This window comes from Carya illinoinensis, chromosome 1 (assembly GCF_018687715.1).
Source record: "Carya illinoinensis cultivar Pawnee chromosome 1, C.illinoinensisPawnee_v1, whole genome shotgun sequence".
Classification (NCBI taxonomy): Eukaryota; Viridiplantae; Streptophyta; class Magnoliopsida; order Fagales; family Juglandaceae; genus Carya; species Carya illinoinensis.
Window position 1 is genome coordinate 15,034,579 of NC_056752.1, and position 22,206 is coordinate 15,056,784.

At 35.0% G+C, this 22,206-nt stretch overlaps 1 protein-coding gene, 1 long non-coding RNA gene and 1 pseudogene across 2 annotated transcripts; 2 read left to right on the top strand and 1 right to left on the bottom strand.

Annotated features, from left to right (window-relative positions):
- Positions 1 to 4,963: 4,963 nt before the first annotated feature.
- LOC122311726 lies at positions 4,964 to 8,489 on the top strand. Its single transcript, XR_006242852.1, has 2 exons — positions 4,964 to 5,576; positions 6,969 to 8,489. It is a non-coding gene; the product is annotated as an uncharacterized LOC122311726 (long non-coding RNA).
- A 1,757-nt stretch (positions 8,490 to 10,246) lies between these two features.
- LOC122310287 lies at positions 10,247 to 15,409 on the bottom strand (annotated as a pseudogene).
- A 5,027-nt stretch (positions 15,410 to 20,436) lies between these two features.
- On the top strand, positions 20,437 to 21,733 carry LOC122310339. Its single transcript, XM_043124254.1, has 2 exons — positions 20,437 to 20,681; positions 21,016 to 21,733. Exons 1-2 carry the CDS (start codon positions 20,437 to 20,439, stop codon positions 21,731 to 21,733), a joined length of 963 nt encoding a protein of 320 aa, XP_042980188.1.
- Positions 21,734 to 22,206: the final 473 nt, after the last annotated feature.

Here is a 22,206-nt window from a genome sequence, read left to right on the forward strand (position 1 = left end):
ATCATGTCGAAATTGACTTCTTCATTGAAAATATTTGCGATGATATGTTTTTGTCGCAATAAGTAGTTTTTAGTGATGAGTTTTTACTTGCCATAAGTGAAAGGACGAAAATGAAAAAAATAGGCTTTTCGTGTCAATACTTGAGTTGCCGCAAAAATAATTGGTCGCAAAAATCAGTTTAACTTGTAGTGCCTAGTTGTAATGGGTTTTTGTTAAGGAAAATTCTTCTTATCATCCTCACACTTCACAAACCACACTTATTTTAATTTTTTTTTTCTATAATAAATATGTAATGTGTAGATGATAAATAGAATAATTTAATTAGTTTAATAAGAATAAAATGAAATAAAAAATAAAAAAAATAAAAAATATTATTTTAATATATAAAATGTATGGTGTGGGATGATGTGTAGTATTTCCCGTTTGTTAATGTTGTCAACCCCCTCTAATTTAGGTTTGTTGGAAGTAAGGACTATGAAGATTCTCATCCGGCTAAGAGTTTCTTGACTAAATTTGTAGTAAAAGGATTTAACTTTTGACAAAAAGGGCTCTACATTCACTACGTTGACTATTCTTAGGAGAATTTTAACATTTGAACAATAGATCCTATATATGAAGAGCTACTATTCATTCCTAAATCATTTTTTATAAATATTTTATTTGACCAACAAAACAAACCAAAACAAAACAAACAGTTTCTCTTATGCTTATATTTGTTATAGTTAAGAGATTTGAAAAAAATGTCACAATTGAGATTATCCAATTGTTTTTATTTTTATTTTTATTTTTTTTAAATCGACCCTTTGGGAAAACATGATTCTTAATTTTTTTTTTTTTTTTATTGTTACGAAAGCACTAATTTTGAATACATTACTGTTTGGAGGGATAAATAATTTAGAATTTTTTTGTTACATATCAATAGTAGAAAGCATGGGCACAACAAATAATTACATAATTACAAAATTTGAAAAGAATTAAGTTAAAAAATTTCCTCCGCTCTTTCCCCGAAAGACAAAAAATCAAATAGTTATGAATGTCTAATGAAATAAGTAGAAAGAATAATAAAGAAAGAATAGTGAAAAAATAGCTAGTGTGATGTAGAGGGTTTTAGAAAGATAAGTAGTTAAAATAGGAAAACATGATTTTTGAGGAAATTTTGACAAATAATTTGTTCTGCCCGACTTAATTGCTCTAAATTAATTAATGCTTACTTCCCCAAAAACTAAAGGACTACAGATTTGGAAAAGAGAAAAAAAAAATAAAATAAAAGAAAAAGAAGCTAAAGACAACCATATATATGGTTTATATATCCTAATAGCATTTCCCTTAGTCTACTTTTTATTTTTTATTTTTTAACAAATCATAAGGAAGCGATCGTTTGAATGTTAAATATCACTCAAATAAAATACTTTTTAATTTCAAATTTTTAATTTTTAATCTAATTATTAATTAATCATTACAATTTTTTCAAACTTTTAAATAAAATACAAAAAAATATTTCAACATTTTCAAATATCAAAATAAAAATAATTTTAAAAAATAAATTTCTAATAATATTTCAACTTTATAATATTTTTATTAATTTTTTATGTCTCATTTTCTAAAATCTCATAAAATTCCTTAATTCAAATTATTTTTTGTTACAATTTACAAATAATTTTACTGTTATTTATATAAATTTTCTTATAACATCCAAACTAGGAGGCCATGAATTGTATGAAATGTGTTTTACCTCCCTAAATTTTAATGGAAAATTCTTCTTATCATCCTCATACTTCACACATCACATTTATTTTATTTTATTTTTTATTTTTTCTATAATAAATATGAAGTGTATAGATGATAAATAGAATAATTCAATTAGTTTAATAAGAATAAAATGAAATAACAAATAAAAAATAAAAAATAATATTTTAATATATAAAATGTGTAGTATGAGATATTGTGTAGCATTCTTCAATTTCAATAGCCGCTCTATACCGTAAAATATAAATTTTAAATATAAAAGTTTGAAATTTAGAGAGGCATGTGTGTCAGTTGGTTGGTACTTGAATTAGTATTCAAAAGTTCATTAATATTTAAGAGCAACGTCCTGCGTAAGCTTTTACTTTTCCTTTTGTACGTTTGTTTTCTCTTTCACATAGTGCGCGTATCTCTCTTCCTTTCTGGATCCAGACACCAAATTGACTTGTGTGTCAAAAAGCTTCCTCGAAAGTTTCCTGCTTTTTAGCTAATAATACTATTCCCACCCCCCAACTTTTCTTAAAGAAATCTCTCACACACAACCACGCACCGGCACACACAGGGCAGAGCACGTGAGCAAGCAGGAAAGTCTACGTATACCCAGGTGTGATGTTTGAGGGGACCAGAATTGAGAGAGAGAGAGAGAGAGAGATGAAGAAAAGGGATGAGGAGCAAAGAGTACTGTTATTTTAGTTTTGAGTTTTTTTTCTTATAGTTTATTTAAATATGTTGGATAGCATTGTTAAGAATATATAATTCAATAATTATGATTCAATAATGGAATTCTCGACAACCTGGGTTGGAGTTGCAGGGATTTGACATTTACGTGTTGTTTCTTTCCCCCCCTCTCTCTCGCTTTAACACAATTCTCAAGACTATAAAAGCGTTGAAATCTGGAGCCAGTATCGTCCTCTCCTTTGTCACTCTGATGTATACTGCAACAGATAGAGAGAGAAAAAAGAGAAAGAGAAGCTGTAGCATGGCAGCTCATGTCCCGGGAGTACCCTTAAAAAACTAAACAAAAACAAAGAGCGTGTGTTGTTTGTATGAAAGAAAGCTTTTGTAGGGTTTTTGTATCTTTGGATCTGCTGGTTTTGGAACATTGTTGATCTTCAAAGAGTGCAAAATAACGAAAGCTTGACAATATCGGAACTTGTTAAAACCGTGAATAAGGCTTTACTTTCCCTAAAAAACTTGAATTTTGTGTTCATGTTTCAAGAGAAGTTTTAATATTTTTCTGCTTGTCATATAAAATATTATGGTTTTTCTTATATATTAGAATCCATGAACACAATGAACAGCTAGGGCTAGCTTATTTCTAAGATGTTTTTTTGACTTTTGATTAAAATTCTTGTCCAGTACAATGATTATATATCAACTTGTTTTAATGCATTGTTTATGATTGAAAGACTGTCTTTGAATTATTAGCAAACCATCTGTTTGGCTTGTGGACCACTGGTACCATTTTTTCTTTTTTCTTTTTTTAAAAAAGGAGAGATTAGTTAAATCTAGAATAGTGTTAAAAGTTCATGCTCGTCAACCAGATGTGCCTCCCATTATATGAAGAATTAAGGGTAGATAAGGTTTGTACTGATCTACTAAAGTGGCTGTGTAATGACAAGAGGTGAGTTGGAGATGCATTTATAAATGTCATCTTTCATTCATTTCTTCGTACAATTATTAATTGAAAAAAAAAAGAAAAAAAAAGAAGAGAAGAGAAAAATCTGAATAATGACAAGAAAATACAACTGTGTCCACAAGTGAAAATATTCAACCCCCCCGCGCCGGGAATTCCAAACCAACGTGTAAAATGTACCTCTCCCGCCTGCAATTTATTGGCAAATGTTAATTTATTGCTCACGTCAAGTCTAGGCTCTCAGTTTTCCAGCAAAGAGATAAAGAGAGAGAGAGAGAGACCCAAGTCATAAATTAACCTAGCTACCAAGAAACATTGACAAAAGAAGGGGGAAATTGGACCCATAATGTTTAGAAGCCACTTGAATTGTTTTGTTGGAAGATGACAGTTGCTTCTGTTGAGTCTCCATCAGATTACCAAGAAAATAGGGAACTAAACATGCAAGGATCTGTATCACATATTCACATATATGGTCACCATTTTATTTATTTTGGAGAAGGTAGTTTTGAAGTTGAGGCGTAGGTGAGTAATAGTTGTGGAGTGTGTAAGTACTGTATAGTTATTTTGAAAAATTGTGAGATTTACTGATAAAAAATTAATTTTTTTAGAGGAATCTTTTATTTATTTACTTTTTTAAAAATAATTGTATGAAACTTGGGCCTTCACGACTGATTTCTCTTATAAAAATTATATAAATTTATAAACTGACGTGTACAAGCGTATTACTTCATATCTATTTTCAAACAAAAAAATATTTTATAATTCACTGCATTATATAAAAAATAAAGATCCATCAACTTGTAAATCCTTCTCCAAGATGCCTAAAGTATTAATTCTCATTCTACCAAACTCTAAACCGCCCATTCTTTGTCAACTTTGAAGTGGGAAGCTTTTCTTCTTTTTCCTATCCAGAAACAGCTTTCGATTTGCTTTATAGAAAATGTTTCTCATAATTATATACTGGTTTTGTTCTTAGGGGTAACTTTGAGATATAGTCTGAAAGACGCAAAGCAGAAAAGTCGCCGAGGAATTGGGATATATGGCCGAATGAGTAGAAAGGCAAAGTGAACAGCAAGGAGTGGACCCGTGAGACCCATCTGTCGGTCATCGCCTCGATGTTTTCGCCCTGCCCAAAAGTGACACGCCAGACGAGGGTCCCCTCATTTTCATGGAGAAGAAAAACACATTAATAAATATATAAAAATTAAAAAATTAAAAATAAACACATTAATATCTTATGATTCAAATTCATATATCATCTGGAATGTACAAAAAGGTGCAAAATATTAAATAGGGCTTTCCATTATCGGGCAGATCAATAACCCCAACTACTCCTCTGACTCACTTCTAAACCCTCCTTTACTTTGATTCCTTTTCTATTCAATAATTTATAACATCATTTAAAGCTGGATCATTGTAAATTTATTTAAAAAAGAAAAAAGAAAAATCCTACGGCTCAAAAGGTGTCTCATTTCCAAGGCTACATGGGATAGGATAGTCATCGTAGACTATATGTTTGATGACACCAACAACCATCATGCGTTCCAAAATCTGATGGTGGCTTTCACTTTTGTAGTAGTTACCATGGGTGCGTGTACGAGGTGTGGACATCAAGTTCATGATCTAGTCCATCCAACGGTGGATGTTTATTACCAGTTTCATCTATATATATGTATTTATCGAGAGAGAGAGAGAGAGAGAGAGAGAGAGAGAGAGAGTGCATGGGGTCGTGGTCATTTCTGCTGGGAAGTGAGAACCCAGATGGTAGGGTAGAGCCTGCACCAATCTTTTGTCTTTTATAGCGTTGGCTTTGAGCTCTTTTTTACTCTTCTTATAACACTCCCATACCATATCGTTCTCATTCATTATCACCACCACCAATCCCCCATCTCTGATCTCTCTGATCCCCCTTAAAGATAGGCGAGACTCATGGGGGATTAGAGACATATACTCTTCTTCAGAGTTGAAGATGATATGTGTGAGATATTGGGAAGCCTTTTGTTTTGAGGGGAATGTTGTCTGGCTCGAGGACACTTTGTTTGATCCCTTTTTCTCTCCTCTCTCTGATCAATCTAAACCACCAATTGGGGATCGAGTTTTGGTCATGTTTTAGTGTCGTCGGACCAGGCTTCATTCCCCCCAATTTTACGCTTCCATGGAGCTATGCCAAGGCTTTGTTCATGGGCTATATGCGGAGGTCTGGTTTCTTTCCTTTCTCTTCCTAAAATTTACTGTATTTTAGTAATTTTTTTAGAGTACTTTGTAGTATTTAATCATGGGATTCGTTTCTAGAACAATTAGGGATGTTAGTTATGTGCAGATTGGTGTAATGATGGAGTATTTTGACTATTAAAGTTTCATCATTACTCCTTTTTGTGTTCTTTTCTGATCACGTTATGATGGTTTTTGTCAGTCCAAGCTCTTTTTCTGGTTTATCATTAGACAGGTTTTCCAAATGATGGCTTTCGGTATCTATCTGTCTGTTCTGCCATTTTTCAGATCTGATTTTGAACTTTGGTAAACATTCCCCTCCTTTCCACGTTCCTTTTATTTTTCCCTTCTCTCTCCTAGGGTTTTATGGTTTAGATGTTCTCACTAATCTCAAAACATATCCGCCATAAAAAGCATACGCTGCATGTAAAGGTGAACAAGAAAGCATGTGATCGATACCCTTTCTGTCGATGACAAAATTATTCATGACTTTTTCTTTGTTTAAAACATATTGAAAAAGCATAGGTATCCTGTGACAGTATTTATTAAAATTTTCAGATATAGTTTCATCATTATTTGTTTGCGGTGGTGAGTATTTATGGAGAGCTTTGTTTACAGTACTTGTGCTTTTGATTCTTGATCAAGGGCTTTGCTCTTTACAAGTGGGAGTTAGATATGAATATGAGTGAACAATTTCGGCTGTATTTACGGCTTTTTCCTTGGTAATTAGATCGAAAAAGTAGTCATTTTGTAGATTCCTTCTTTGTTATGATTATAAGTTCTATGACCTTTTCTTTATCATTCAATAAAGTCTGCAGACATATTCTATCTTACCTTTCCCAGCACTACTTTTCTCTGTAAATGTATTTTTTAGAGAGAGAGAGAGAGTTTTGGTTTGGACGTCTCTAAAACCCTTACATATTCATCACCGAGTTACTGTTTTAAACTTTGTCATTTGAATTGTTTTGTAAACAGTCCCCTCCCTCCAATGTGATTCTGTCCCTTGAGTTATGTATTTCATATTACAAGAAGTTAGGAGAAAAAACTACCAAAACATTGCAAAGGATAAGCTTAGTTCTTCACAAGAGACTTTCTGAAAGCAAATGCAAGTGCTAGTATGAAAAGACATTTCTATTGTGTTTCGCTAGACATGAAGGAGAAGTTTTCGCTAGACATGAAGGAGAAGTTTAGAGCATTGTGCAGGTGAAACAAAAGCCTCTTAACAAAATCATTACCATTAGCTTGTTACATCGTACCTTTCGAGAGTCAAAGGTCGTTTCCAGGGGTTACATTCGTATTCATGATGTTGCGTTTGTATATTTTTCTTTCACATGCACTCTCTTTTCTTCTAATCCTGCTTGTCTCATTGCAAGCTCAGGTATGGAATAGGCCTTCTCGTGATCAATACAAAGGGAAAATAGTTGATTTGAAAGAGATTGGCAAAAGAGCTATATTTATAGGCCTCTAGGAAGATAGGGTAACATGTCTTATTATATCCTCTCTCTCTCTCTCTCTCTCTCTCTCACACACACATGATCATCTTCCACCCATGACATAACCTCAAGACTGTTTATGTCTCTCTTCGAATGGTTTTATTATTATTGTTTCATTATGCATTTTGATTGTCTAAAGTTCTCAACATATTGCAAAGAAAGTCCAAATTTTAACTCATACTTGCATTGTCTCCAGTGATTTAAGCTAGTTTGTCTTGTTTTAATTACATTATCTGGTGGGTATTAGTATTTTCACGTTTCACTGCCGTTGAAAAAGGGTTTGTATGATTGCTTTCTCTTAAAGAATAGCCTTTTTTGGGAACTTGCGTCTTTTGTTGCTTTGCTTTTTAAACCCTTTGGTCTTCTTTTTCTTCATCTTTTTCTGTGAGTTGCTTCCAATGATTTTATAGAGAGAGAGAGAGAGAGAGAGAGAGAGAGAGAGAGAGAGAGAGAGAGAGAGAGATCCGCTCACTCTTGATGATTTCTGATAAAAGTTTTGCTCCCACAACTTTGTTCGGGTGCGTAGTGTACCATGCACTTGACCTAGCTGTTCAAAAAGCTTTCTGAAGATTTTGGACAACTTGATGGGAAGATGAGGATATAATGATGGGGTTACTTCACCTATTTACTATTTTCTTTATTTTTTAAAATTTTTTTATTTAATAATTAAGAGAGTGATTATTAATTTAAAATAAATAATAAAAAAATAAAAAATTTCAAGAATAATAAATAGATAATAGAAAATTGTAAGCCATCATTATCCTTTTATATATATATATATATATAAACACACACATATTAAACTGATTACTCAAATAGGATAGTTAAATGAAGCCCTGCCAATTATTTCGGAATCCAATGCAACTTTAATGTTTACCTTTTTTTCCCCCAAGTCTTGTGATTGAACCCCATTTCTGACCTCTTTTAATTGCCTCTTCTTTTTTTATTTCTTTTTTTCCTATTGTTTGTTTGGGATTTTGTGTGGGCTTAATAATGCTGATGCTAAATGGTTGATTGTCCTGACACTCCTGACTCCTTATGGCGACTTGCATGTTGTTTGAAGGTAGTCTTTTTTCAGTCTAATTAATGAACCGTTTCAAGGGGGGTAAGTACGTTTCCTGTGATAAACAGAGTTGCAGCAGCCAATGTCAGGTTTGAAAGTTACTAATTTTAACGTGACTATCTAAATACAGCTCAAGTACATGGTCTAAGTCAGAGTTCAAGGGATTATTTTATACACATGGGGATACCAAGTTGTATATAAAGAGTATTAATTCAAAGCACAGATTGTTTGGCGCGTTTTATGCATTTTTTTAATCAATATTTGTGTAAACTGCTGGATAAAATGGATTAGTTTGTTCGAGGTTTGAATTTGAGTACTAAAGAAGGTTTTTATTGCTGATTGACATGCAGTATCTTAGAATCATTATAAGGCTGCTTTAGATGCTGATGTCATATTAGATGATATAAGTTGATTCGTGAATAATGATATTTTGTATATTTTATTGATTAAATATATTTTAATGTAAAAAAATTGAGATATACATTTAAATATTAAAAATAGTTTGAGATAAGTTTAAACATTTAAAGAGAAGTTAAAAAGTACGTAATGTGTCCCGATGCATGATTTGACATGAGTTGAGATCATTTTAACAACTAAATATATCCTAAATCACAAGAACGGATATTCAATCAATGTGGGCTGTCATTTATTTCCTACCTATAGTACTTAATCCAAGTATTACAATTTCGATCCTCTTCTTAAATCACTGATATTCTTATCATGCATTCCGTTATACGCATCCACGCTGCTCGTCACATACTTTTGACTATCCAAGAGAAAAGTTACATGATATATAATGCGTGCTATAATTAATCCAAAAGAATTGGTCAATAATGCACTTAAAGCTCCTTATAGTCATTATAAATTGCAAGAACTAATTTTCATATTAAAAAATCTGAAATCTTATGTGTTTACTACTTGAGTTAATATACTAAATCCCAGGTATTATATCGTCTTTATATATATATATATATATGCATTCATAGGTTCAAAAGCTTCTATTCATATAAATTTTATTTCTCAAGAAAAGGAACTTATAAAACTTAAGGAGCCAACGAGCATGAATTAATGTTCTAAATAGAGTTTAGTAGTGGTCCATTTGTAGGTAACACTCATTTTTAAATGTATTCAATCATCCTTAATTTTCGTGGCACTTCAATTTCAGAGGTTTTGTCACGATGATAATGACATGTATTAAAAGTTCTCTCTCTCTCTCTCTCTCTCTCTCTCTCTCTCTCTCTCTCTATGTATGTATGTATGTATCCATAAACTAAAATCTTCCATAAGCGTGAACGAGTGTTTAGAGTGGTAATATGTATTGGGCTTGCCAATTTCTGTGAAACTGTGTCCATTTACTTCTTGGGCTTCGTAATATGAATAAGCCTAACTAATCTGGTTTCAACATCATTTATTTATTTATTTTAACACTTTCCACCAAAATATATTTAACTTGAAGAAAATTTTGCCTTCACCGAAAAGATGTAATATATGACATAGATTTCTTAAACTTATTTGCTAAATTTTAGAGCCTAGAGTGACAAGAGTAGATAGACATATAAAGTAAGCTCTATAATATTTATTGAACATTTAATATTGTTTAAGAAATTCACTCAAACAATTATAAATACTGTAAGGTCTATTTCAGATATCTATTTCTCCTTTACTCTAAATCGTAATTGTGAATTTTAATGGATCTATTTCCCGTAAAACTGTCAAATTTAAGACAGTCTCAAACCTATTTAAATGTCTTGAGCTTACAACAAAAACCCAAAAGCAAGTCTAGTATAGAGAGCTGCACCAAGCCACTTCCCAATGAAGCACCTGTTATTCAGTGGCGGAGCTAGGAATTTACTCTTGAGGGGGCCAAATAAAATTAAAACAATATATATAACATATTTTTTGTTATATTTTTATATAATTTTTTTACGATATATAATAATCTAATATGAAGATTTACAATAAAAATAAAATACATTTAATATAATTTATATATTAAAAAAATATTTAATATGTCAAGAACAATATATCATTGAAATAATATGAAAACATTCATACAAATATATTAAACAAAAAAAAAATACATAGTGTCTAAAATTGTAACTTGCATTCTTTTAAACAAACAAAATCATCAAGTATTGAATCTAAATCAAAATTCTTAGCTATTTCTCTTTCAATATAGACAACTAAATTGTTTGCTAAGAATTCATCTTCAATCTTGTTGCGAAGCCTTGTTTTAACAATCTTCATAACTGAAAATGCCCGTTCACTGGTTGCTGTAGACACTGGAAGAGTCAAAATTAGACGAATCAATCTATCAATAAGATAGTATATCTTTGATTTCTCTGGCTCTACCAATCTTCGACATAAATCTGCAATAGATCTCAAATCTTGAAACTTTGGATTGCTAAGCACATCAACTTCAAAATGCTTCAATTGAAACCTTAAATTGATTTTCTCATTCTCAGAAAAATCAAGAGGATAATATTCTTCTGCAAGACGACATATATCATCAATATTAAAGGATTTATATCCATCCTTTGGATCTAAAGCTGAGCTGAGGGTTAAAAGTTTTGTCGTTCCTTCACCAAATCTATTGTCAAGCTCTTGCATTTGAAAATCTATAGTAGCATTAAATATTTCAAAATGATAATGATGCTCTATCGTAATGTGATCTCGTTGATGACGACCACGACCTTGTATATAACAAGAGCTCAATTCTGGGATATCAATATCAAATTTCTTGAAAAAAGAGACAACATTCTCAAGCAGATTTTCCCAACCTTCATTTCTCAACTTTTGAACGAGTCCTTTTGTAGTAGAAACCATATTCATGGCATTCAAAATATCTTGAGATTTTTGCTGCAAAACTTGACAAAGAACATCAGTAATACCTATGATTTCCTTCATTAAATGTAAAATAAATATGAATTGGAATTAAGTAATCATTTTATAAGCAGCATTTGCATCCCCACATTGAGAGTAAGTGGATCCTTCTTTTATTATGGTTTCAAGCACCGAGCAAGTAGCTTCAAACATTCGCGCTAGACTGCAAATAGAATAAAAATGAGAACCCCAACGAGAATCACCGGCTCGTTTGATAGTGCCAATTTGATTAGCTCCTTTTCCACTTTCAAGTTCATCAATGGCTATCATATGTGCAATATGTGTTGCCTAAGCAGCTTGCAATTCATCATGGCGTTTTCATGAAGCACCCACCACATTGATAATAAAGTTTAAATTTGAAAAAAACTCATGAACAGAAACCACATCTCTAGATGCAGCAACTAATGCTAACTGTAATTGATGAGCAAAACAATGAACATAGTATGTATATGGACAATCTTTAAGAAATAATGCTTGCAATCCGTTCCATTCACCATGCATATTACTAGCACCATCATATCCTTGCCCACGAATATTTTGAATATCAAGATAATGACGAGAAAGAACTGCAGATATTTCATTCTTTAGAGTCAATGCCGATGTATCTTTAACATGTACAAGATCAAAAAATCGTTCTTGTATAAAACCATCAACATCAACAAATCTCAAGATTATAGCCATTTGCTCCCTCTTAGACTCATCTCGTGCCTCATCAACAATAATGCAAAATCGAGAATCCCCAACATCTTCACGAATTTTATTTCTTACTTTCTTTGCAAGAACTTCCAAAATCTCTTTTTGAATTTGGGGTGAAGTATACTTTGAAGATTTAGGAGCATTTTCCAAAACAAGTTTTCCAACCTTATCATTATAGGAAGCCAAGAGTTTAAGTATCTCCAAGAAAATACCTCAATTTTTTGAATCAAAAGTCTCATCATGACCTCTAAAGGCACATCCTTGAAATGCAAGCCATCGAACAACATCAATAGATGTTTTTACACGGAGTCGATTATTCAGAATTTGTTCAGAGCTTTGTGCATTCATTGCCTTATCAATATGCTGTGATTGTTTTAATAAATTCTCACAAGATTTCACAGCATTATTATGACAAGAGCAAGGATCCTCCCCAATATGATTCAAAAAGGCACAATGTTTTCCATTATTAATCTTTTTCCAATTTCTAAATCCCATGACAGTAAATACATCCCATCCAGAACGTTGAGATGCTTTCATTGTAAAAAGATAACAAGGTAAACAATATGCAGCATCCTTTGATGGAGAATACTCTAACCAAGATCCAAATTATACAAACCATGAAACTTGAAAGCGACGAGGATGTTTTTTTGAACCAGAAAATGGATATTTTGAGAGACGTATTTGATATGGGCCCATTTTTAAATAAGCTCTTCTTATTTCATCACGCTGATTAACTGGATAATCTCATATAGGAGGACGTACTCCCGGATCTCGTTGTAGAGAAGATATATCAATCTCTTTAGAATTAAGTGTTGACGATGTCAAATAAATTCTTTCAGATTCCAAAATTGGAAAGTTAAGATCAGGGTTTTCTTCAGGTTCAATCCTCGGAAGTTCAGAAGAATTTTCTAGAAGATCAACTTCTTTCTTTTGAAGAATGAGTCGATAGTTTTTAATTTAGACATCATTCATGAACCCAAATTTAAAATCAAATTGAAACATATAAAATAAAGTTAGAAACTTTGATAAATTAAAATCAAACAATTTAAAATTGAAAATCAAACAATTTATTAATACACATAATACTATAAAAAAAACTTAAATAAGTACATACAACCATACACAATTAATATATGTAATATATATATATATAATATGATTAATACCAATATAAAATTTTTATAAAAAAAAGACATACCTGCGAGACTGTGCGACGAGAACTGGCAGTCTGGAATGGGCTATCAAATACGTCTACTAATCTATTAAAAAATAAAATGTTAGTTTACTATATAAAAAAAATTATTAATCTACTAAATAAATAAAAGTATTAATCTATAAAAATATTAATCTATTAAATAAATAATATTAATATATTATGAAATTTTTTATAAACTGAGTAACCAGATATTAGAAAAAAAAATTAAAAAAATCAAAAAATCGTGTGGAGACAAACAAAATTACAAAGGGCCATCTTCCATTTGAGTATTTGACTATTTGACTATTTGACAAACAAAGTTACTCTCGAGATTCTCATCATTATTTGTTAATCTAAGATGACATTTGGAAGCTTCAAGCGAATCAAGCCTTCAAAAGCAAAAAGTGAAAAAGGTTTAACCTTTTTGGTTTTTAGCATGAATGAAATAAAGAGTGGGGTCTATGGTCCGTGGAGAGTCTGGAGACGCCGAGACCGAGAGTGAGAGCGAGAGTGACTGAAAGTCTGAGAGAGAGGACGTCGAGAGCTAGAGCGACTGGAAATGGTCTGTCGACAGTCGCCGGGTTACCGGTTACACCTCAGTGGCTCATAGTCGAGCAACAGAGCAGCCAACAGGTAAAATCTTCTGCTTCATGCCTTCCTTTTTTTTTTCGTTTTGATGTTGAAAAATAGAGAAAATAAAATGTAAAGGATGAAATGAGTTTTGATGTTGGAAAGTAGAGAAAACAAAAGTGAAGGATGAGATGTGAAAATACGGTGTTGTGCCGTGTGAGAATGAAATATAGTCTGTAAGATGTTTGACAGATTGCCATAACCGATTGAAATGCTTTTGATAATGTAAAGGGATTAGAAATGTTACCAGATATAGTTATAATTTTTTTTAATTTTATTTATAATAAAAATATGTATTTTATTTTATATAAGATGTGTTTTATTTATTTTATTTTTATATTAGATTAAATTTTATAGAGGGGCCAACACATAATAAATTCATATTATTTTATTAAATTAAAAAAATTAACATATAATTTTTTTTTTCAAATTTCTGGGGGGGCCCTGCCCCAACGTGGACTGCTGTTATTGGTCTTTAATACTTCCGCCATGGCTTTAATGTAAAATGGGAATATCCTTTATTTGTGGTTGCATGCCATGGTGAAGGGACAAAGAGAGAGAGGAAAGAAGTTGGACTGAGGATGATGATTCCTAGAGATGACGACCACCTCCCAACAGCTATTGCGCGGTCAAACTACATGTATGCTCTTTAATTGTATGCGCTGTGCTCCGTAACCCCCCCCCCCCCCCCCCCCCCCCCCCTTTTTTTTTTTTGATAAAGTTTTTTTTTGATAAAGAAATGAAAAATAATTTTGTACAAGTTTTAACTAGATAAATCCACGTAATTCCTTTATAAAAAAAGTAGACCTCACTTTTAAAAATTTTAAAAAACTTACTACATTTTAGTGGGGTCGACCTACGTACGTACTTTTTTACCAAAGATTTACATAAAACTTGTTTATTTAGAATGATTTGTACCTAATATTACTCTAAAGAAATATGGTGCATCTTCTATGATTAGTTATTCTCAAAATACAATAAAGTGAAATTCAGGGAAAATCATATATCATATTATACTATTAAAATTACTCATATAACTACCATGCATTTTTAATCATGCGTCGACCATTCCATAATAGTGGGCGAAAAATATATTCCATGTTTTTTATACGTGTGAAACTTGATCTTGTACGTAGGCAAGTTTCAAATTTTCAATCAATAATTTGATGGGAAACTTGTTGGATATGTTGGATCTGAAATGGGCCTAAACTCCATAAAGAAAACAAAAGCTTGATCTTTACACCAATGAAATGACATTACTTAGCCGCCAAATACCATTTGATAAATTTTTGAACAGGCCGGCCGATTTAGGTTGAAAATTAAAGTCATGATTTAAACCAAGATTATGAAATTTATGAATGACGGGTCATTTAAATTAGCTTCCATGGAAAAGTGGAAACTCAGCAGCGCATGAAGGACGTTGGAGTTTATCTATCGGACTAGCTAGAAAAACAAATTTAAAATTGATAAAGTCTAGTCCGTGGTCTCTGTCTCTTGCTATCGCAATTATTACCTTATAATTCAATAGAATATGTACAAATCAATATATAGAAACAAATCTTGTAGCGCCAGAATATTTGAGCCAACAAATACATGCAGCTACGAAAAAAGGAAAATCAATTCATTAACTTGGCCAACATCATGCAGAAAATTAAGCTAAACTATATCAACCGGACTTCGTGAGCAGAAGAGAAATGCATAGCGGCAGCGACCATTTCCGCCTCTGGTCCACTTATTATGGGCGACTTGGCCTTTTTCCTCTCCATTTTTTCACCTTCACAATATGCCCAGAAGCGTAAATTAGCGAAAGATCTCCAGATTGAAGTGTCCCCTCGACTCTCTTTCTTATCTTTACTCATCTTGCTTACAGAGAAAGATCAGAGTGGAAGTATCAGATTCTGAACAGAAAAATTAATAATGGGGAGTCCAACACACTCTGATCGAAACAGTACTTGAAGAAAGCAGAACTCAATACATATATAGCAGAGTATAATTATCTGGCTAGCTTAAAGGGTACCCCAGACTTCCTAGAGATTTAGTTTGGATGTAGTATATCATCCGCGTGCCATTTTATAAGCAAGCTGATTTCTTGATGATTAAGCTAACTTCGAGGGATTTGAAAGAGGAACGAAGGATCCCGGTAAGGAGCTGGGAACAAGCTAGGACTTTAACATTTTTCATGACTTTGTCCGCGGAAACGAAGGATCGGAACGAAGTACTTGAATTGACCTCAAACCGTTTTCCTTGTACTATTCTTGATCATGGTTTTGGTTTTCTTTGATTCTTTGCCTTGAAGCCATAGCCGAAGATCCTTTTGACTGGATCTTGTAAAATTAATCAGTCAAATATTTACAATTTGTCAAGGGGTATATATGAATTTTGCCTCGCACACCTTAACAGACCAGTATTGTTAGATTATAATTTAAATTATTAAACTTATTCTTTATCACGTGTTTAAAAGTTTGAAAGGATTGGTGATTTACATTGTATTAGAGTCATTGGGCTTCATACTTCACCTGATTTACTAAGAGAATCCGGCCAACATATGAATGAGAGTATTAAAATATTAATTTACCTCTTCCCATTAACTTGACTTTTGGGATAATAATAATTTAACAAGTCTAATTCAATTATGAGTTTATACTAGCCCGAATTAAAAGAAATTTGAATTATAATAAGCTAAAATATCACTAAAAGAAAACTGGGCAGTTATTACCACTTATTTCCTGTGAAGATGACTATATCTTAATAAAAGACTTAATATGTTGGTGTCCTCTCTCTCTACGGAAATGTGAGGTGCTTTCTCTCTAAGGTTCTTGTATCTTAGAGGTTTTCTGTTGGATTCAGTCCGAAGAGTTCATCATAGTTTAGGATCCGGCTTAAGTGGTAGTTATTCCCAAGTCTTCAATTCGGTATAGTTCTCATTTCTAGTTCGAGGTTCATGGCAGATGAGTTAACGAATCTATATGAGGGACTCTGTCTCACGGAGGCAGAGAAACAAGAAGTACTAACCCTACAAGAGGAGATATTGCTATCTGAAGAAAAGAGCAAGAGATGTCTAGCAATATTGGTGATAGTCGAAAAGGAGGTTAACAAAGGAGCATTCCGAGCTACGATGAGTAAAGCTTGGCAAGCAACAGGTCAGGTCTCTTTCAAAGATCTTGGGCAAAATAAATATCTAGTAGAATTCCAGACTGCTTTGGAAAAGACAAGGGTCGTCCAGAGTTGCCCGTGTACTTTGACAAGTTCCTAGTCAACATACAAGATTGCGAAGGTTGCTTAACACCCAAAGACTTGTCTTTCACGAAGGAGATCTTCTGGATTCAACTCCATGACCTACCATTTGCAGGGATGAATAAATCGACAGGTGAGAAACTAGGTGCGACCGTTGGTGACGTGCTTGCAGTGGATGTAGACGCAGGGGGACTATCATGGGAAAGATATCTTAGGGTGAAAGTACAAGTCAATATTACCAAAGCTCTGGCAAGAGGTAGCTTCATCAACACAGGTTCTAAACGGTTCTGGATCCCTTTCAGATACGAGAGACTGCCATTAATGTGTTTTCACTGTGGGGTCATTAAGCACCTTGGACCCTCATGTCCAGATCCAATGCTTGAAGGTAAGTACCGGGAAGGAGAAGGAATGCAGTATGGTCAACGGTTATGAGCTAGTCCCCCAACGAGAAGCCACCAAATTTTTTCAAAACAAAAAGACGAATTTGCAAACTCAGCAGATTGGCGCCAAAAAAAGAATGACTCTAGTAATTTCGATGAAGATGAGCTAGTGCATGGTTCTAGAGGCAACAGTCCTGTAAGGTCTAATCACAGTGACAGAGATGGATCAGACACCAAAATCTCCCAAAGCCCATGCTTCAGGAAGGGCAACTTGTATGATGGTGCAGAAAGGCATGGGCAGTCTGATCAGGTAATTCCAAACTCCCTTACCCCCCATGCTTCTCCTGCCATGCACATTGTAGACCCAACAGAGTTTCGGGCAAACACCCCAGCTGTATCTCCCTTTATAGTTCTGGACTCGATAGGGTCTGACAGCCCAGTTAGACAGGAAACTACACTCAGCTTACCTTCTTAGAACTCCCCTCTCAAGGCCCCGAGAACTGGCCCATCAAAATCAGGGCTCACCTGGAAAAGAAGGGCCAGAGGTTTAGGCCTCTCAGCCCAACATAAAGAGTGTGACACACCTATGAGGGACATGAGTAAGGCAAGACAGAAAAGGAAATGTGTTAATATTCAGTCGAGTCCCATATTGACCAGGAAAAGAGTTAAACAAGCTTGTATGGCAGAGGCTGCTAAGTAGCCCTGCCATTCCCCATGAAACACCTAGCATGGAACTGCCGAGGGCTTGAGAACCCTCAGACAGTTCGAGAGCTTCACCTCATGGTGAAGGAGAAGAGCCCGGATGTCATCTTCCTAAGTGAGACCAAGTGTAAAAGAGCGAGGATGGAGGGGATTAGAAAAAAACTGAATTATGATCACAGCTTCATTGTGGACTGTGTTGGAAGAAGTGGTGGCATTGCCTTCTATTGGAAGAAAGAGGTGGAGGCAGTATTGAATTCATACTCAAACTATCATATCTCTTTAACTGTATACCCTGAGGATTTGGATAGGAGCATCCTATTAATTGGCTTTTATGGACAACCAGTTGCTGCTAGAAGAAAAGAGAGCTAGAATTTAATTAGGCTTATACAATCCAATATCCAGTGCCCATGGTTATGTTTGGGAGATTTCAATGAAATTCTCCTTCAAGAGGAACAATTTGGCTCCCATGCTAGACCATTTCACCAAATGGAGGCATTTAGATCAGTGGTTGAGGACTGTGGTCTGCAAGACTTAGGATACAATGGGGACTGCTTTACTTGGAGTAATAGAAGAGAGGGGTCAGATTTCACTAAACCTAGACTGGACAGAGCCTTTGTCAATAAGGATTGGAGGGACCTCAAGTTCATTAATTCAGTATTAGTCCTACCAGTTCAATGCTCATACCATAATCCCATTCTTGTTGCCAGCTCAAGCTCTCTTGCAGCTAAAACTCCTAGACCTCGTATCTTCAGGTATGAAGCAGCATGGGGTAAGAAGGAGGAATGTAGTCTCATAGTTAAACAAGCCTGGCTCCTAAGCTGTCACCTCAATCCTAAGCTAAGAGCTTCTCAAGAAGCGCTTAATAACTGTAGAGAGAAACTGAAATCTTGGGGCAGGAAAGTATCTCAAGAACATAAAAAAGTACTCTCAGATAAAAGAGAGTGCCTTAGAAGACTGCAGGAAGCTAACATAGGACAGAACAATGAATAGATTCAGCAAGCTCAAGCAGAGATTGACAAACTGTTAGAGATTGAAGAGTTGAAATGGAGACAAAGGGCAAAACAAAGATGGCTTCGAGAAGGAGATAGGAACACTAAATACTTTCATCAATGTGCTTCCCATAGGAGATTGGTCAACACTATTAAGCAAGTAGCTAATGAGAATGGAATCACTGCCAATAACCAGGAGGAAGTAAGTCTGGCTTTTCAAGACTTTTATAGGAACCTTTTTTCTACTTCTGCTCCTCAAGGAAGTGCAGCTTTGCTTTAATCCTTCCAGGCCCGTATCTCTAGTGAAATGAATAGGACTTTAACTAGACCATACTCCAAAGAGGAAATCCAAAGAGCAATTCTTGACATGAACCCTTTGGGCTCACCTGGGCCAGATGGCTTTCCAGCCTTATTCTATCACCAACACTGGCCAGTAGTTGGAAAAGAAGTCACTGAGGCAGTTATGGAACTACTGAACACAAGAAAGGGTTTTAAGGACATTAACCGTACCTTTATATCCCTTATACCAAAGAAGAAAGTCCCTAAATCTATTACAGACTATAGGCCTATAAGTCTCTGCAATGTCTTCTATAAGATCATTGCCAAAGTGATAGCTAACAGATTAAAAGTCATCCTGCCAAGTGTCATATCTCCAAACCAAAGTGCATTTGTGGCAGGAAGATTAATCTCGGATAATGTGGTGGTGGCTTATGAACTCTTGCACTCAATGAAGAACAGACTCAAAGGCAGACATAATGGTTACATAGCTCTCAAGCTTGACATGAGTAAGGCATATGATAGAGTAGAATAGAGCTTCTTACAAACATTATTGTTGAAAATGGGTTTTGACAGCAGCTGGGTGGACTTGGTGATGGAATGTGTATCAACAATGAGCTACTCAATCCTTGTGAATGGCATCCCACAGCCAACCTTCCAACCAGCTAGAGGAATTCGGCAGGGGGACCCCCTCTCTCTCTATCTCTTCATTATTTGCTCAGAAATGCTAACCCACTCTCTGAACCAGGCAGAATCACAAGGGGCAATAACAGGAATTCCAGTGGCAAGGGGAGCCATGAGAGTTACTTACTTGTTTTTTGCAGATGACAGCCTTGTGTTTTGTAAATCCAACCCTGAGGAATGGACTAGACTGCATCGTACTCTATCATCATTTGAGCTGGCATTTGGACAGCGCCTTAACCTTGAGAAAACCTCCATCTTTTTCAGCAGCAACACTAAGCCAAACACTCAACTCTCAATTTTAGAGCTAGCAGACATCAAAGCAACTGAGCCTTCGACAAATACTTGGGTCTACCATCTTATGTTGGTAGGAACAAACAAAAAGCCTTCAGCTCTTTGCTTGATAAAGTTAAAGGAAAGATGTCAAACTGGGAGGTTAACATGTTGTCTAATGGAGGCAAGGACATTCTGTTGAAGTCAGTTTTATAGGCCATCCCAATGTATAGCATGGGTATTTTTCTCCTACCAAAAGTTATTTTAAGAAGGCTTAACCAACTCCTACAGTCTTTCTGGTGGGGCCAAAAGGAAAATAGATCCAAGATTCACTGGATCAGTTGGAAGGCCATGGGAAAACAGAAGAGCAAAGGAGGACTGGGATTTAGGGACTTTGAGCAATTCAATTTGGCCTTGCTAGCAAAGCAAGGATGGAGGCTCATGCAAGATCAAACTCCCTTGCTGCACAGGTCCTTAAAGCAAAATATTATCCTACCTCGAGTTTCCTCTCAGTCAGAAAGAGAGTCTCGGATTCCTATGTATGGAAAAGCTTCCTTGCAGCCAGATATGTTCTTGAAGAAGGCCTGTTATGGAGAGTAGGCAATGGTAAACATATTAGGATTTGGGTTGATAAGTGGGTGCCAAGGCCATCCTCCTATATGATACAATCCCCTGTGAGTGTACTAGACAAGAAGGCTTCAGTTGACCAACTAATCAACTTAGAGACCATGCAGTGGAACCTCGGCCTAGTCCATTCAATTTTTTCAAAAGAGGAGGCAAATCTGATCTATAACATACCTATTAGCCCCTGCAGAAGCCGAGATGTCCTATCCTGGAGGTGTTCAAATAATGGTAAGTTTTCTATAAAAAGTGCCAACCTTCCAAAAGCAACACGGGTTCTAAGGTATGGGAAAGGCTGTGGAGTATCAGGGTTCCTAATGGTACCAAATCCTTTCTATGGAGAGTAGCTGAGGAATCACTTCCTACTAATCTCAACTTGCTAAAGAAGAAGGTAGTGACATCTCCCTTATGCCTCATCTGCCTCACTGAGGAGGAGATAGTTTTCCATGCTCTTTGGTCATGCAAGTCAGCTCAAGACGTGTGGTATTTAGGCTCGAGACAATTACAGAAGATGAGTAGCTTTGCTGAGTCCTTCAGAGAGCTTCTGGAATCTATGCTTGAAAAGTTTCCCTCAGAAATATTGTGTGAGATGGCAGTGACAGCCAAACTCCTGTGGCATCAAAGAAACAACTTAGTGTTCGAGGATTCATTCTCTTCACCTGCTATTCTCTCTAAAAAGATCCTAGCAGAACTGTCTCTTATTAGATCAGAAGCTGAGCAAAGAGCTGTTAAGCAACCAGAGCAAGTCCTGAGTCCACAAACGTGGACACCTCCCCCTTTAGGAGTGCTCAAAGCAAACTGGGATGCTGCTGTTGATAAGATCAACTCAAGGATGGGGCTTGGGGTAGTCATCAGAGACTCCAAGGGCCTTTCGATAGCTACTTTATGGGCATGCAAGGCCATGCACCCGGATCCCATACTCGGGGAGGTAGCGGCGACTCTTCGAGCTATATCTCTCTATGCTGATCTGGGTCTCACTCACATTGTGTTGGAAGGTGATTCGCTGGGAGTAGTAAAGGTAGTGTAGCAGACAGAAGAGAGTTGGTCTTCAGTTGGCCTTATGGTCAGAGACATAAAGCTCCTTCTCTCCAAGTTCAGTAGTTAGTCCATTAGACATGTACCAAGGAGAGGTAATGGCGTTGCTCATGGTCTGGCCAAGCACGCTCTGTCCCATCCAAGTGAATGTATTTTGCTGGGGGATTATCCCCCATGTATTCAAAACTTGTTTCATTGAATGAAAGCAGGATCTTCCTTTCAAAAAAAAAAAAATAATAATAATAAATAAATAAAAGACTATTTTAGCAGGATATAGTCATTTTCACAGAAAATAAGTGGCAATAATTACCCAGTTTTCTTGTAGTGTATTTAGAGTGTTTTTTAGTGGTAAGTAAGCTTATTTAATGGAGAGAGGTATGTTTATAGAATTTTTCATAGTTTTTATGATCATACCCAACATTTCGGGATGGGACATCAAGATCAAGGTGGAAATGACGTATTCAC

Coding starts and splice junctions, on each gene's coding strand:
- LOC122310339 (XM_043124254.1), top strand. CDS start 20,437: ATGGGAAAACAGAAGAGCAAAGGAGGACTGGGATTTAGGGACTTTGAG. Junction 20,682..21,015: donor AAGAAGGCCTGTTATGGAGA/GTAGGCAATGGT, acceptor GTGGAGTATCAG/GGTTCCTAATGGTACCAAAT.